The following is an 18,310-nucleotide window of genomic DNA, read 5'->3' on the forward strand; positions in this document are numbered from 1 at the left end:
CATGCCGACGTAAACTGAGAACCCGATGTGAATAATTCAGCGGTTCTGACGCCAATGTGTGATGTAATGGCCAACGCCAACGGAAAAAATAGTGACCTTGCATCACGAGAGGCAACGGTCAGCCGACACCAAACGTTTCCAGGGCCTCCTCTATAGGGACTTGAGGGACAGTTATCAATGTTAGCTACCTCTACTGGGGCTCAATATACTGGGCTAGGCAAACACACAAACACTGACTCACACACACACACACACACACACCACAAACATATCATCCCTCAACCACATACGCTTCAGTGGATCCAGATCATTGAGTGACAGGTCAGCGGGACCTTTAGCAGTCTCTTCCATGACAGGTCTTGAGTGATTCAAAACATGTTTAATGTAGTCTTCTGGTTTGTCATTTCCTGCAGTGTATGGGTTATATTGGCCATCTATCACAAACCTCCCGAGGAGACTTATTGCTGTTATAAACTGATTACCAACGTAATTAGAGCAGTAAAAAAATACATGTTTTGTCATGCCCGTGTTGTACGGTCTGATATACCATGGCTCAAACCACCAAGTCTATAAAATGCAATAGAGCACAAATACAATTTCATCATCTTAACTTTTCCCTTTTTTCTCATGAACGCAGATATTTGACAATATAAAGCTTTGTCTTATCAGATATTCCCTCCCCTAATGTACCCTTCCACCCTGGCACGCTGGCACGCTTCCCCTCCCCTTGTCCAGTCAACACGAAACAACTCAATCTAAACCAAGACTGCAGAAAAGCAGCCACAGTCCGTGTAGCACAGCCTTGCAACCCCCCCTGGGTAAATCCATAGAGACAGAAGGGATTTGGTGCCTTCGCCACATTACCCAGGATACCCTAGAGAGAAGGCACTGCATTGTGTCTTAATCCTGGGCCTCTCTGCTCCAATGGTGTGTGTGTGTGTGTGTGTGTGTGTGTGTGTGTGTGTGTGTGTGTGTGTGTGTGTGTGTGTGTGTGTGTGTGTGTGTGTGTGTGTGTGTGTGTGTGTGTGTGTGTGTGTGTGTGTGTGTGTGTGTGTGTGTGTGTGTGTGTGTGTGGATTCCTAAAGCATTGGTTCGAATAATCCTAGCATGCCTTTCCTTTCCACTGTATATGACCGAAAAGGCCTTTCAATGCCTAGTTGGGGTATTGTTAGAGTCAATAGCCCCGTTTATCGTCCTCCTGTTCCCCAATAAGGTCCATCCATCCATTCCTTCCCCCAACCCAGTTTGGTTCCCTGCTGCCCACACATTAGTTGCCTGTTCAAAATTGTAATAAGTAACTTTTGGTTTACCCAAACTCAGTAATGTAATCGGATTACTTTCACTTACTTTTGGATTACTTTCCCCTTAAGAGGCATTAGATGAAGACAAAAAGGATCCATCAAACGCATTTGGAGTGTCATCATAGTGGTCCCTGACTTGTGATCAGACTTGCTCATGTAGAACAAATGTAAACTTGTCCTGATTTTCAATGCTGAATTGAATGTCACTGAGAAAACAGAAATGTATCATAATCTATTTTTTCCACAAACATCCTTACAAACCCATCCAATAAGAAATCATCTAGTTTTTCAGAAGTGTCTGTAACCTGACCACATTTTTTTGCCGATAACATAACTGATCAGTTACTTTTTTTGTAATCAGATTATATGTAACTGATCACCCCTCAACCCTGCAATATGGTCCCTCCATCCATCCATCCATCCATCACTCAGTTTGGCTCAGAACTCAGCGATGGTTCACCCACCATGTTGACAGCATCCTGGTCGAAGGGGTTCCACTCCACGTTCTCAGGGTAGTGGGCCAGGACTTTAGACTTGAACGTCCTCTTCAGGGGGCTCTGCTCAAAGTTCTCCCCTAGAGAGGAAGAGAAAGAAAGAGGTCAAGTCTCAGGTCCAGTTGAGAGGATTACCTGGACAACCAAGTTGACATCCAACTAAAGATATTGGTGCATGTCAAAGTGTGTGTGTGTGTGAGTGTGCATAAGAGGGGGATCAAAGATTGTCATAAGGGAATACAAGGAAGAAAACAAGAATGAGCACAGGTGTATGTTGCACAGCATTCTGCCCGCCCGTCCAGCATCACTACTCTGGACGGTTCTGACTTAGAATATGTGGACAACTACAAATAACTAAAAATACCTAGGTGTCTGGTTAGACTGAAAACTCTCCTTCCAGACTCACATTAAGCATCTCCTGTCCAAAATTAAGTCTAGAATCTGCATCCTATTTCGCAACAAAGCATCCTTCACTCACGCTGCCAAACATACCCTCGTAAAAACTGACTATCCTACCGATCCTTGACAATGTCATTTACAAAGTAGCCTATAAACACTCTACTCAGAAAATTGGATGCAGTCTATCATAGTGCCATCTGTTTTGTCACTAAAGACCCATATACTACCCACCACTGCGACATGTATGCTCTCGTTGGATGTCCCTCGCTTCATATTTGTCACTGAACCAACTGGCTCCAGGTCATCTATAATTATTTGCTAGGTAAAGCCCCGCCTTATCTCAGCTCACTGGTCACCATAGCAGCACCCACCCGTCGCACGCGCTCCAACAGGTATATTTCACTGGTCGTCCCCAAAGCCAAATGCTCCTTTGGCAGCCTTTCCTTCCAGTTCTCTGCTGCCAATGACTGGAACGAATTGCAAAAATCACTGAAGCTGGAGACTCATATCTCCCTCACTAACTTTAAGAACCAGCTGTCAGAGCAGCTCAAAGATCACTGCACCTGTACACAGACCATCTGTAAATAGCCCATCCCAACTACCTCATCCCCATACTTTTATTAATTGTATTAATTTTGCTCCTTTGCACCCCAGTATCTCTATTTGCACATTCATCTTCTGCACATCTATCACTCCAGCGTTTAATTGCTATATTGTAATTATTTCGCCACTATGGCCTATTTATTGCCTTACCTCCCTTATCCTACCTCATTTACACACACTGTATATAGACTTTTGCTATTGTATTATTGACTGTATGTTTGTTTATTCCATGTGTAACTCTGTGTTGTTGTTTGTGTTGCACTGCTTTGCTTCATCTTGGCCAGGTCACAGTTATAAATGAGAACTTGTTCTCAACTAGCCTACCTGGTTAAATAAAAGGTTAAATAAAAAATAAATACAATTAAAATCTGGGATCTCTCATAGGTGGGATTCCTATCTGTCAGCACCTGTGCTATGAAGCTTTCCACTCCACCCCCAAACAAAACAATACATATTTCCCCTTGCCAGCCTTCCTTGCTCTGGTTCTCCTCATTTTGCTAACCTCATTGGAAAAACAGCAAGGTGTAGTGAACAACACATTACATCATCATGAAGCCCCAGCCTTGATGCTAGGCTGCTAAAAGATACAAACTGTTACTTGTGTAGCATTGCATCTAAATGGAGCAGCAGCAGTGTGTCTAATGGAGTATAAGCAGAACCATGTTGGTCCACTAAGCAAGGAGCAGCTGGGACCGTGTCATTAGCTTAGTTAAGCTAAGCAGTAATAAGATGGGTGCAATCGGAGTCTTATCCATTTCCTTCACTACTGTGTAGGGTTGCAAAGGTTCAGAAACTTTACAGTACATTCCTGGAATTTATCCTGAACTTTTCCACAAGACGTTAAGCACAGGAATTTTGCTTAAATTCATCAAAACAAGTTAGCTTATAACAGTGAACCTTTTTTGTGGGATTACACAAGGCAATTCTTGTGGCATATTTTGGTTAAACTATCCCCAATTCAATGGAATTGCAACCCTCTGCATGCACAGTGCATTCTACCATCACATGTGCAGCTGATTCTCAAGATCTCGCATGTTATTGAGTCCACACTACTACATGGTCGGAGTCAAGGACTACATGCTCTCTGGTAAATTTTGATTATAAAACTGGGTGGGGTGAATATATTTTATATGACATAACAAAAAATAATTTAACTAGTAAATAGTAGCCTACAGCAAAGTGTGTTTAATCATTTCTAACTTTTTAACAATTTCTGCTAGTTAGTTTTTGCTACCATGTGGGTTTTAGCTTGCTTGAGCCTGCTAACCGAGGAGTGTTAATTCACCTGTTTCCATAAATGTTTCATTTTAAAAATTGTGTCATGCACAAAGTACATGTCCTAACCGGCTTGCCAAAACTATAGTTAAGACATTTTTGGAGTTGCTGAAAAACAAGTTTTAATGACTCCAATCTAAGTGTAAGTAAACTTCCAACTTCAACTGTATCTTACAAAGGAGTTATTTAATCTAAGTGCTTAACTATTCATCTGTACATGGAATTGTATTTTTTTTTTTTTAACTAGTTGTTTTTTTTTGTACAGGCAAATGCCACGGGTACTATCTGATGTGTGGAGACATTTCACTGCAGCAAATGTAGAAGGAAAAACTGTGTACATTTGCAAATACTGTGCAAAATCATACGTGAGACTGTGGTGGGAGATCTGTCAACGTGCCCTTGAGCAGGGCGTTGACCCTGGATGCTTCTGTGTGTCACTCTGAATGGGAATCTGTTGGATGACTGGTGTAGTTGTTGAGTGGCTTCACTGCAAGTATATTGTATGTTTCAGATATTAAATACATTTAAAAAAAGATGAGGCCTCAGAGTCTGATGTTCACGAGGTGGACATTGATAAGTTCCAGGTAGAAGACATGGAAACCTTTAGTTTCTAGACTATCATTTTACAGATGTATGTTGAAAACGTTTTTGGGAGATGCGATGGATCTTTGGGGATCATTCAATATTCCCTTTCTTTTGTTGTTCAGTGAAATCATCCCATGTGAAGAGTCAACTCCTTTAATTAAAGTTTAATTTGTAACTAAATTGTTTGTGTTTTTTCTATTGGAAGGATTTAATCATTTGCAATTGTATCTACTTATGATGAGGTAAAAATATTTATGTTTCTGTCTCCATATAATATGGAAAATATATCCAATGCAAAAAAAAACATTACATTTAAATGGTATTAATATTAATTCACCTATATTTCCATTAATTCCACCTCTGAATATGTAACCCTACTAATGCGTGCCTTCTCTGTAGCTTCCTAGCATGGAATCACATGACCTAGTTACTACAGACAGTCTCTTTGTCGGAGTTCAATACCAAAACTACCAAGCCATGATCATGATTGTCCAACTATTGACTGTAGCTTCCAATGGAGATATTAACTCTGTATACTAAGAAGTCTCAGAGTGGGCCATTAAATCTTAGTGCTAATCCAGGCTCACTAGTTATTCAACTGTGGGTAAACAGGTCTCCAATACTACAGCAACAACAGGGAGACTAACACCCATTGATTTTAGATAAGTGAAAAGAACCGTTAGATGGGCCGGGGTCGTATCGATCATGATGACCTTTTCCGCACCTTTTGATGATGCGAGTGAGGTCAGAGGGTCGTGGAAAGATGAGGAGAACGGAGGGAGGAGCAGAGTGATTGTTTGCAACGTGACACAATGATCGTTTCATGGCGAATGCAACTATCTCAGATCAATGTAGTGCGTTTTGCAGAGATAGTAAGATGAATAGTCTATCACCATCAGTAAGAACGGTTGGAAGGTTACAGTGTTTCAAACACAAGATGTACATGTTGTTGATTTAGTTTGCTGTAGTAGTGGGACAATCTCATGGACAGTTACCATGGCAATCTTCTCCTATACTAGTAAACAACAAAATTACAAAAAATTACACACACACAAACAGTTTGTCACCGAAGTGCGAGGGCTGGAACTGGTAGGAAATCAAACCTCTTTAGATCAAAAGAGCGTTAGGAGGAGGTTGCACGCATGCCCAGTCAAAGGGTGAGATGTTGTGAGGATGATTGCAGGGCATAAACCAGCAGCAGGAGTCAGAGAGGTCAAACACAAGCAAGGGGCAGCAGAAAGAAGCAGTGGCAGAGAGCCAGACAGCAGCAGGGGAAAAAGCTGGAAAACTGGAGAGTGTGGGGGAGCAATGGGGCGAGATGGGGACACACAGCGAGGTTAATGGAAGGAGATGGAAGAGTAGAGATGTTAGACAAGCCTTAACCTGCACTGCTTTGATGGATATTCATGGCTGACGTGAGCTAGGGATTTGGTTAACGCATTAGTGTTATTGTGTGTGTGTGTGTGTGTGTGTGTGTGTGTGTGTGTGTGTGTGTGTGTGTGTGTGTGTGTGTGTGTGTGTGTGTGTGTGTGTGTGTGTGTGTGTGTGTGTGTGTGTGTGTGTGTGTGTGTGTGTGTGTGTGTGTGTGTGTGTGTGTGTGTGTGTGTGTGAGAAGAGATGAATAATGCGAAGGGAAGTTGGTAAACTCAACCACTCTGTCATGTAGAGACTAGAGAAAAAACAAAGGTCACAGCTGGATAACCTCTGTCCTCTAGAGGGATGTCTGTGTGTGTGTGTGTGGGTGTGTGTTTCCAATTTCCAACACTAGACCTTCCAGATTTCCAGTGCTAAACAGATGGCATGTCTTTTGCATGTAAACACAATGCCAAGATGTTCAGCTGCTGTTAAACACTCTTCACTCTTATATTGTCTCTGTATCTCTATTGCTCTGTCTCGAAACACACAGACACACAATCCTGCCATCTCTTGCCTAGGTGCCTTGTGGGTTGCAGTGCCAGTGGGTTAGCTCTTGGTTTCAGTGCCTGTGTGGAGGTGCAGTGATCTGAGCTGGCAAGTGAAGGATGCCTAAACTCTCTTAAGGCCTTTTGCTGAGACAAACAGGAGTGGACAGGACAGAGCGAGCAGAAGCCTCTTTCCTCTGTAATGACTCTCTCTCTTACTCATTCTCTCCCGCCCTCTTACTCACGCTGTCTGTCAAAGTTAAACCAGGACACATGTGAAATAAGAAAGAAAAAGAGAGAAAGAGAAGCCAAACCTCCACTATCAAAATCAGTGAGTGAAGAAGAGAGAAATAGCCTGGTAAAACACTTTCAGTAGAGAAAGAAGGAGGATGAGGAGGATAAAGTTAAACAGCCTGCTTCAGAGGAGAGTGACTGATTTGGAACAACAAGATCTGAGAACCTGACCCACATTCAACGACTGGGGAAGGGTCGACCGAGAGAGACAGAGAGACCGAGATATGGAAAGATAGATACGAGAGAAGGAGGGGGGAGAAAGAGTGGACAATGGAGGCAAGGGAGATATGATGGACCCAATTAAATAGAGAGTGGTGGGGTAGAGGTCTACATTTCAGTAAGGAAGGGTTTTAATAAGGAGGAGGGAGACACCATACAAGTTAGTATCTGAAGGGAGAGAGAGTTGTACACCTCTAGACGGGAAACAGTTGGTGGAGTTTACCTGTGGCTGCTGTATCGGGGTCCCTGCCTTGGCGGTCAGCCTCTAGCCATTGGTACAAAGCTATGGTGGAGGCACATGCAGAAAGGGGACAGAGGAAACAAACAAAAAAACAGCCCATGTCAAACCAAAACGCAAAAAATAAAAGCACACAAAAGCAAAATGAATCAATGATTAAAGCACAATGAACGAAACAAGCATGAACATGAAACGTAGTCGGACACATCAAAACAGAACATGACATCGTGGCAACAAAAAAACATGGCAAGTCCCAATAGTCTCAAACAGCTTCCTTTCCTTCACGACCACTGATCACAGAACATTTGATAGGTATAAGCAAGATCAATCGATCCAGATCTTACATGTATCAGTGGTGGTGAAGGAGAAGAGACAGGCTGGAGAGGCCCGGTGAGTATTGGGGACAGAGAGAAAATGCATTAGCATGTTTCAGTGACTGTGACGTATGATGGCGCAGTGGCTTATGGCTAGTTAGTGAGCAGCAGGCTGTCCGGCTGCAGGCTGCAGACTGGACCATGTCATTAGGATGACATTCCCTGGCATCATCAAAGCAGAGGCAGCCTGCACAAACACCTTTAGTATCCATCAGCCCAATGCCTGCTGTGTAGCAGCACTCACAGCTTCAACCAAACACCACGATAAAATATGTTTCCTGTATATTTCCTGAGTAATTTCCAGTGATACACAGAGTATACAGAACATTAAGAAAAATCCATGACAGACTGACCAGGTGAAACTTATGATCCCTTATTGAGGTCACTTGTTAAATCCACTTCCATCAGTGTAGATGAAGGGGAGGAGACGGGTTAAAGAAGGATTTTTAAGCCTCGATACAAGAGACATGGAGTGTGTATGTGTGCCATTCAGTGCCTTTGAACAGGGTATGGTAGTAGTTGCCAGGCGCATAAGTTTCTTGTCAAGAACAGCAAAGTTGCTGGATTTTTCACATTTTTTCATGGTCCTCTACCTTAAGGACTTCCAGTCAACTTGACACAACTGTGGGAAGCATTGGAGTCAACATGGGTCAGCATCCCTGTGGAACACTTTCGGGAACCTTGTAGAGTCCATGCCCCAACGAATTGAGGCTGTTCTGAGGGCAAGGGGGGGGCAACTCAATATTAAGAAGGTGTTCCTGTTTGGTATACTCAGTGTGCATACACTCTCAAGCAGGAAACGACATCACCTTGAATCTCACACTATCAAATCCAAATATGCCTAAATCATGCATGCACACTGCACAGCCCAGTCTCTGCTGTTCCAAGCCGAGTCATTGGTTTGTTGATTAAAAGCCCTAGCTAAGTCATTAAAGCGCTCCCAGACGACTGACTGTCTAAGCCACAGAACTCCGACTGTCTCTCATGTCTAACCAGGTGAATGATCAGAGCAGAGCCACCTGTGTGTGTGCGTGTGTGTGTCTCACTTAAGGGATCTCCCCTGAAAACCGAGCTCCACAAACACACAGAGGAGACTGAAGGGTCATTATGGTGAGTATGACACAGCGTCTCACTCTCTGCCAGAGATGGGTAGACATTGAGGTTAGCACTTTCTGAACCATACAGCAGCATAGGGCTCTGTCAAGGCATTACAGCAGTGACCATCATTACTCCAACCCTGACTCTGCAACACTCACATGGACACACACACACACACACACACACACACACACACACACACACACACACACACACACACTACAGAATGTACGCATACAGGCAGGCACACGCCAACCCCTCTAGATCTATGTTATATAATGCCATAGCACGCATCCTATTTCCAGGCTGCAATCTCTCCCTCCCTCCCTCTCCCCCTCTATGTCCTTGTTCTTCTCTGCTGCAGACACATTCTTTATGCCGGTCTCTATTTACGGACTAAACTGTCATGAATCTGCTTTGTAAACAGCTTCAAATCGGTTGTTTTGATATGTCTGTTGTAACTGAACTGGAAGATGGTTTATATTGAATGACCCTGATGAACTGGGATAAGAGAAGATAAGAGTTGTCATGGGCACACAAACACACTGCGAAAAACACACGCACACACAGCTGCCTGTACAACATCCTGTGCAACACATGAGGCCCAATGCCAACCCCTGCCTTATCTCATAATCTATATCTCTCTCTCTCTCTCTCTCTCTCTCTCTCTCTCTCTCTCTCTCTCTCTGTCCATGACAGTCTCTCCATTACAGATGCAGTGTGTAGACCAGTGGCGGTACAAGGCAGCTCGCTCTTATCTCCCTGTTCTCACGGCAATTAATCTTGCCAAAACCACACTGGTATTACCTGATGCAGGGCTCATGCATGCCCTCACAGAAACATACACACAGAGATCCACACGCACAGTAACGTACACACACACACAGAGACTCTTCATTTCTCAGAACAAGGATAGACTGACGAGTTTCAGAAGAAAGGTCTTCGTTTCTGGCCTGTAATTGAACCCACAAATGCTGATGCTCCAGATAATCAACTAGTCTAAATAAGGCCAGTTTTAATGTCTACACTGTATTTCTGATCAATTTGATGTTATTTTAAAAATGGACAAACAAAAAAAAGTGATTTTCTTTCAAAAACAAGGACTTTTTATTTGAACGGTAGCACACACACACACACACACACACACACACACACACACACACACACACACACACACACACACACACACACACACACACACACACACACACACACACACACACACACACACACACACACACACACAGAAACATAAACACATATACAGTGGCTTGTGAAAGTAATCACCCCTTTGGCATTTTTCCTATTTTGTTGCCTTACAACCTGGAATTAAAATGTATTTTTTTTGGGGGGGGGGGTGGTTGTATTATTATATTTACACAACATGCTTTCAAGATGTAAAATATTTTTTACTGTGAAACAAACAAGAAATAAGACAAAAAAATTAACTTGAGCATGCATAACTATTCACTTCCCAAATTCGATACTTTGTAGAGCCACCTTTTACAGCAATTACAGCTGCAAGTCTTTTGGGGTATGTCTCTATAAGCTTGGCACATCTAGCCACTGAGATTTTTGCCCATTCTTCAAGGCAAAACAGCTCCAGCTCCTTCAAGCTGGATGGGTTCAGCTGGCGTAAGTCATACCACAGATTCTCGATTGGATTGAGGTCTGGGCTTTGACAAGGCCATTCCAAGACATTTAAATGTTTCCCCTTAAACAACTTGAGTGTTGCATTAGCAGTATACTTAGGGTCATAGTCCTGCTGGAAGGTAAACCTCCATCCCAGTCTCAAATCTCTGGAAGACTGAAACAGGTTTCCCTCAAGAATTTCCCTGTATTTAGCTCCATCCATCATTCCTTAAATTTTGACCAGTTTCCCAGTCCCTGCCAATGAAAAACATTCCCACAGCATGATGCTGCCACCTCCATGCTTCACTGTGGGGATGATATTCTCGGGGTGATGAGAAGTTTTGGGTTTGCGTCACACATAGCGTTTTTCTTGATGGCCAAAAAGCTCAACTTTAGTCTCATATGGCCAGAGTACCTTCTTCAATTTGTTTGGGGAGTCTCCCAGGTGCCTTTTGGCAAACACCAGTATTTTTTGGTGCTTCTTTTTTTTTCTTTAAGCAATGGATTTTTTCTCACCACTCTTCCGTAAAGCCCAGCTCTTTGGAGTGTACTTAAAGTGTTCCTATGGACAGATACTCCAATCTCTGCTGTGGAGCTTTGCAGCTCCTTCAGGGTCATCTTTGTTCTCTTTGTTGCCTCTCTGATTAATGCCCTCCTTGACTGGTCCATGAGTGTTGGTGGGCGGCCCTCTCTTGGCAGGTATGTTGTGGTGCCAAATTCTTTCAATGTTTTAGTAATGGATTTAAGGGTGCTCCGTGGGATGTTCAAAGTTTCTGATATTTTTTTATAACCCAACCCTGATCTGTACTTCTCTGTTTGACCTGTTTGGAGAGCCCCTTGGTCTTCATAGTGCTTCTTGCTTGGTGGTGCCCTTTGCTTAGTGGTGCTCTTTGCTTAGTGGTGTTGCAGACTCTGGGGCCTTTCAGAACAGGTGTATTGGTGCACATGAGATCATGTGACATTTAAATAAAGTCCACCTGTGTGCAATCTTACTAATTATGTGACTTCTGAAGGTAATTGGTTGCACCAGATCTTATTTAGGGGATTCATAGCAAAGGGGGTGAATACTTTTGCAAGGCACTGTACACACAGATCCACACTCACAGAAACGTACACAGACATACACAGAGATCCACCCTCACATGCATACACACTTGCAGAAACGTGCACACACACAAAATGGATCTGTTGTCCCAAATACAAAGCTAGTCGTGAGTGATTGTAATGATTAGGAATTGCATGAGGATCAATGTGCAGCAGTATTAAGCTGATTACTCATTGGGCTGGAATGGGTTGCGGGGTCCTAATGCAATTCTACTGGGAGACCAGGCTCAATGAAAACCAAGGCTAAATCAATACACACTGGTCTGAAATGATACCACTCATTATTGGTGCCATAAACACTAATAAAATAGACTGGACCAACTCATTCCAATGGTAGAACTGAATGATCTGACGACAATATCCTGTAAAGCACCAATACAACATCAGCTTTAAGCACAAAGGGAACAATAGGGTATATCAACAGCCATCAGCCATTGTAAGTGTATTGAGTGGTGGTGGACGTAATGGGGTTTAATACTATGTAAATTCTCTCTGCAGAGGAGTGTTTCCACCAATTGGAGGCAAAGCCACTTCGAGAGTATGGACCAAGCTTTGGCAAAGTCCTCACACAATCATGGATGATGGCAACACTATAAAGCAAAATAGCACACACTAGGGCTGAACCCAATTAGTTGACTGGTCGAATGTTTTGTCCTTAGGCTGCTGGGTCGACCGAGATTGTTTTAGTCGAGCAGCAACAAATAAATATACAGTGCCTTGCGAAAGTATTCGGCCCCCTTGAACTTTGCGACCTTTTGCCACATTTCAGGCTTCAAACATGAAGATATAAAACTGTATTTTTTTGTGAAGAATCAACAAGTGGGACACAATCATGAAGTGGAACGACATTTATTGGATATTTCAAACTTTTTTAACAAATCGAAAACTGAAAAATTGGGCGTGCAAAATTATTCAGCCCCCTTAAGTTAATACTTTGTAGCGCCACCTTTTGCTGCAATTACAGCTGTAAGTCGCTTGGGGTATGTCTATCAGTTTTGCACATCGAGAGACTGAATTTTTTTTCCCATTCCTCCTTGCAAAACAGCTCGAGCTCAGTGAGGTTGGATGGAGAGCATTTGTGAACAGCAGTTTTCAGTTCTTTCCACAGATTCTCGATTGGATTCAGGTCTGGACTTTGACCTGGCCATTCTAACACCTGGATATGTTTATTTTTGAACCATTCCATTGTAGATTTTGCTTTATGTTTTGGATCATTGTCTTGTTGGAAGACAAATCTCCGTCCCAGTCTCAGGTCTTTTGCAGACTCCATCAGGTTCTTCCAGAATGGTCCTGCATTTGGCTCCATCCATCTTCCCATCAATTTTAACCATCTTCCCTGTCCCCGCTGAAGAAAAGCAGGCCCAAACCATGATGCTGCCACCACCATGTTTGACAGTGGGGATGGTGCGTTCAGGGTGATGAGCTGTGTTGCTTGGACGGCCAGGTCTTGGTAGATTTGCAGTGGTCTGATACTCCTTCCATTTCAATATTAATCGCTTGCACAGTGCTCCTTGGGATGTTTAAAGCTTGGGAAATCTTTTTGTATACAAATCCAGCTTTAAACGTCTTCACAACAGTATCTCGGACCTGCCTGGTGTGTTCCTTGTTCTTCATGATGCTCTCTGCGCTTTTAACGGACCTCTGAGACTATCACAGTGCAGGTGCATTTATACGGAGACTTGATTACACACAGGTGGATTGTATTTATCATCATTAGTCATTTAGGTCAACATTGGATCATTCAGAGATCCTCACTGAACTTCTGGAGAGTTTGCTGCACTGAAAGTAAAGGGGCTGAATAATTTTGCACGCCCAATTTTTCAGTTTTTGATTTGTTAAAAAGTTTGAAATATCCAATAAATGTCATTCCGCTTCATGATTGTTTCCCACTTGTTGTTTATTCTTCACAAAAAATACAGTTTTAGATCTTTATGTTTGAAGCCTGAAATGTGGCAAAAGGTTGCAAAGTTCAAGGGGGCCAAATACTTTCGCAAGGCACTGGATATGTATATATGCGCCCATCTCAGTGAACTAATCCATTGCGGAGGCCTAGAAAAAGACAACTTATGATTGATCCAAAAATGTGGAAGGAGGCTCCATACGGAGGTTCTAATGTAAATGCGGAGCCTCCAGAGGCCAAATGGAGCTGATCGCCATCCACCTCCCAAATGGTGGAACAATACGGAGAGCTATGCATAGCTCCGCATTGACATGATTTGCTGACGGTTGGAGGGGGTGGTACATCCTGTATAAACACACTTCCTTCACAACAGCTCTGCACTGCTCTGCGAAGCGCAAGAAGTATGAATGCCCTGACTTCTGCTGAGGCCATATCACCATAAATGCTGCACGGCCAATGCAGACGTCTGCACAATGCACTTCTCTCTCCAGAATGCACTCTCCTGCCAATTTGTGCACATTCATTGTTTCAGAACTTCATTGTGTGAATTGTTTGCGTTTGATTGTTAGCATATCACTTCCCCATTACATGTCACCAGTACTACGTTTATTAAATTACATACCATTTCTAAATCTACAACGTTTGTTACTTTGATTATAATAATTGATTTGAATGCATTCAATGTTATTATTCAGAGTCTTCCCGTTCTCATTGTCGGAGTGGACACATTATTTGCAGAATGCACAACCTATGCTACACTTTGTTTATTTCATTCCATTTACGAGTCGACAATTGAGTCATTGTCTTTTGTTTGGAGCGCTCCTGTCAATGTTGAGTAAGGACGCGCACACATGGAAGTGTGGCCTGCGCTCAAATGTAGGCATATAAAATGTGCCCATTTGAGGATCGGATAGTACTTCTGATTCGCTTAACACACCACCACTCATGAGCTGTGGAACTTCTCAAAGTAATGTTGTTTTCTTCACCTCAAAACAGCAAGCAAACAAAGTCTGCTTTTACATCCATTGAGAATGACAATAGTTGCTCAATGTATTTGAGAAATCGTTCCAACTCTCCCTCTTTTGATAACCACTCGGTGTGGAAGGGAAACATGTCATGCCCTGATCCAATGGAAACGTCCTAAATTAGGTCTTCTCATCAGTGCTCGACTTGGACTGAAATATGTTCTGGGGCTCATTTTGATTGCTGGTACTGTTTATATTTAGGTGCAGGAGCTGGACAATACTTGTACCTAATATTCTATAGGAGGAACAGGAGCTCAAGCAGTAGAACATTAGAGGTGCCGGTACTCAGCTCAGGTGAGCTCCTGTCCATGTCCATCACTGCTTCTTATCCATTGATCAAATAGACTACAGGCTTGACCCAAGTTAATAGTTGATACAATGTTATATATTCCTTGCAGGCAGGCCACGTGTAGCGAATCTGATTTATAGGATATTTATTTTTATATTTCCTACCTTGCAGGCTGCATTGTTTTTAATTGTTGGCTTTAGGTAGACTATTTTTACATAGTTGGCAATGGCAATATAAGTTATTTTTTATTTAGGTTTGTATCATTATCATTTAGATTTGGATAGAATTTTGATTAACCACATGACAATGATTTTGAGGTACGAAGACGTTATTATAAATTAAAATGAAACAGTTTCATGAAAATTTGCATATGAAAACCATAACTGGCATGCAGATCGGTCGAAATAGTAAGATAAATTGGCATTCCACATGAGAAATGTTGCAGACTCCTCGTGTAGCCTATTTCAGGAGAGTAATGGCAGGGGCAGGAGCAGGAGAAGAATAGTTGGGTCAGGTTAAGGAGGAGCTCTCGCTCCCATATCCCCCCTCTCTCATATTCCCCCCCCCCTCTCATGTTCCCCATTCCATCCCTCTCTCATATCCCCCCCACACTCTCATATTCCCCCTCTCTTCCCCTCATATTCCCCATTCCATCCCTCTCTCATATTCACCCCCACTCTCATATTCCCCCTCTCTTCCCCTCATATTCCCCATTCCATCCCTCTCTCATATTCACCCCCACTCTCATATTCCCCCTCTTTTCCCCTCATATTCCCCATTCCATCCCTCTCCCCCTCTCCCTCTCATATTCCCCCTCCCTCATATTTCTCCCATTCCCTCATATTTCCCCCATTCCTCTCTCAAATTCCCCCATTCCTCTCCCTTATATTCCCCCTCCCACTCGCTCGCTCCCTCCCTCATTCCTCCCCCCATTTCCTCTCATATTGCACTCTCATATTCCCTCACCCTCCCTCTCTCATATTCCCTGCCTCTCCCTCACTCATATTCCCCCTCTCATATTACCCCCATTCTTCTCCCATTCCCCCCATTGAGATATGAGAGGGGGGGTATGAGGGAGATATGAGAGATCTCTCATATCCCCCCCTCATCAAATATTATTAGTCACATGCGCAGAATACAACAGGTGTAGACCTTCCAGTGAAATGCTTACTTACGAGCCAATAAACAAGTTCCTTTAAAAAAAAATATGGATAAGAATAAGAGATAAAAGTAAAAACTATATACGTGGGGGTGTTGGTAAAGTCAATGTGCGGGGGCACCGGTTAGTTTAGGTCACATATGTCAGAGTCAAGGCCCGCGGGCCACATCCGGCCCGCGAGAAGGTTTTTTACGGCCCCTGGGATGATCTTGATTTATTATTAGAACCGGCCCGCAGACCGCAGCAAGCCGGCAGCCCGCAGATCTTTTACACGCACCAATACTACATTTCCCACAATGCAACGGTGACGCACCGAGCAGTAGGCTGCTTCATTTCAATATTTATTGGCACAGCAGTTGTCAGCATCACAGTAAAATTAACTTTCAGATACCCATCAAAAATGGCAAAACGGAAGGTGGACACTGAGAACCGGGGGTTTCAAACAAGGTGGGAGTCGGAGTATTTGTTCACGGAGGTAGCTGGAAAACCTGTGTGTCTTCTGTGTGGAGAAAGTGTGGCGGTACTGAAAGAGTATAATCTGAGACGACATTATGAAACGAAACACGCGGACAAAAACAAGAATATGGACATGGAACAAAGGCTACAAAAGGCAGAGGAATTAAAACGAGGCCTCAAATCTCGACAGGCTCTGTTCAAAAAAGCCAAATCACAAGGCCAGGCTGCTGTCAAGGCCAGTTTTATTTTGGCAGAAGAGATCGCTAAATCAGCCCGGCCATTTACGGAGGGGGATTTCATCAAAAACTGCATGATTAAAGTTTGTGACGAAGTTTGCCCAGAGAAAAGGCAACTCTTTTTAAATGTGAGTCTGAGCAGAAACACCATTGCCGAGAGAGTAGACCAGTTGTCCATCAATCTAAAAGAGCAGCTTGTGAAAAAGGGAAAAGATTTCATTGCATATTCCTTGGCTGTGGATGAGAGCACCGACATTTCTGACATTGCCCAGTTGTCAATTTTCATCCGCGGAGTGGACTCCAGCCTAAGCGTGACAGAGGAGTTTTGGGCTTTACGTCCTATGCATGGCACAACTACGGGGCATGATTTGTATGAAGAGGTGTCAAGATGTGTAAATGAGATGGAGCTGCCTTGGGAAAAACTCGTGGGTTTGACAACCGACGGAGCACCTGCGATGTGTGGACACAGGAGCGGACTGGTGACGAAGATACGGGAAAAGATGCAAGAGGAAAACGCGACAGGTGAGCTGACAGCTTATCATTGTATCATACACCAGGAAGCGTTGTGCGGTAAAGCCTTGAAAATGGAGCATGTAATGAGCATCATCACGCGCACAGTTAACTTTATCAGAGCCAAAGGTTTGAATCACCGCCAGTTCAAGGCATTTCTGACGGAGTTAGAAACGGAGCATGGTGATTTGCCTTATCACACAGAGGTGCGATGGCTAAGCCAGGGAAAGGTGCTTCAAAGATGTTTCGAGCTTCGTGAGGAGATTTGTCTGTTCTTGGACAGCAAAGGGAAAGACACAACACAACTCCGAGACGAAATGTTTCTGTGTGAAATGGCTTTTCTGTGTGACATTACGAGTCATCTGAATGCAATGAACTTGCAGCTGCAGGGTCGGGATCGTGTCATCTCTGATATGTACAGTACAGTGAAGGCATTTAAAACCAAACTGACTCTGTGGGAGACGCAGATGCGGAAAGAAAATTTGAGCCACTTTCCCAGCTGCCAGACCATGAAAGAGAAGCTCTCTACCAGTGCGTTCCCGAGCGCACAGTTGGCTGATAAAATAGGTATGCTTGCCGCTGACTTTCGACGCCGATTTGCTGACTTTGAAGCACAAAAAAGCAGGTTGGAACTGCTCGGTAACCCATTTGCTGTTGACGTGGAAAGCTCACCACCAAACCTCCAAATGGAGTTGATTGACCTCCAATGCAATGATGCACTGAGGGCAAAATATGCGGCAGTGGGTGCTGCGGAGTTCGCCCGTTTCCTCCCCGACACAATGCCCCAGCTGCGCATCCAGGCTGCTCAAACGTTGTCTATGTTTGGCAGCACATACCTGTGTGAACAACTGTTTTCTTTGATGAACTTGAACAAAACATCACACAGAAGTCGACTTACTGCTGAACAACTCCACTCAATTCTGAGGATTTCCTCAGCTCAGAGCCTTACCCCGAACATTGATGAACTTGTGGAAAAGATGGGACACCACCAAGTATCACCCTCAACCTCAAACAAGTGAACATTACTGTGCAATCACATATTTAGAGTTTTTACTCAGTTCAAGTTTAAAAGTTAAAGTTTAATATTTGTTTTCACTGCATGTTACTTCTCCTTAAACAAAGTGTTGTTTTTGATTAATAGATTTTTGCACTTTATTTTATTGTATTTCAATCCAATTATATTTTAAAAATATTTCAGTTGAGTGGATGATAGAAAAT

At 43.2% G+C, this 18,310-nt stretch overlaps 1 protein-coding gene across 10 annotated transcripts in view; it reads right to left on the reverse strand.

Moving 5' to 3' along the window:
• The window catches only part of LOC123994593 (DENN domain-containing protein 5B-like), a 118,661-nt gene that overhangs the window by 46,439 nt on the left and 53,912 nt on the right, over positions 1-18,310 (reverse strand). For 7 of the 10 annotated variants that reach the window (XM_046297375.1, XM_046297376.1, XM_046297377.1 and 4 more), the window contains 2 exons: positions 7,295-7,354; positions 1,766-1,875 (listed from right to left, as the gene is read on the reverse strand). In XM_046297375.1, coding sequence (XP_046153331.1) covers positions 1,766-1,875; positions 7,295-7,354 — 170 coding nt within the window. The remainder of the gene's footprint in view (positions 1-1,765; positions 1,876-7,294; positions 7,355-18,310) is intronic. The other 3 variants (XM_046297378.1, XM_046297385.1, XM_046297384.1) reach the window with 1 other exon arrangement.

Source organism: Oncorhynchus gorbuscha, linkage group LG14 (genome assembly GCF_021184085.1).
Source record: "Oncorhynchus gorbuscha isolate QuinsamMale2020 ecotype Even-year linkage group LG14, OgorEven_v1.0, whole genome shotgun sequence".
NCBI lineage: Eukaryota > Metazoa > Chordata > Actinopteri > Salmoniformes > Salmonidae > Oncorhynchus > Oncorhynchus gorbuscha.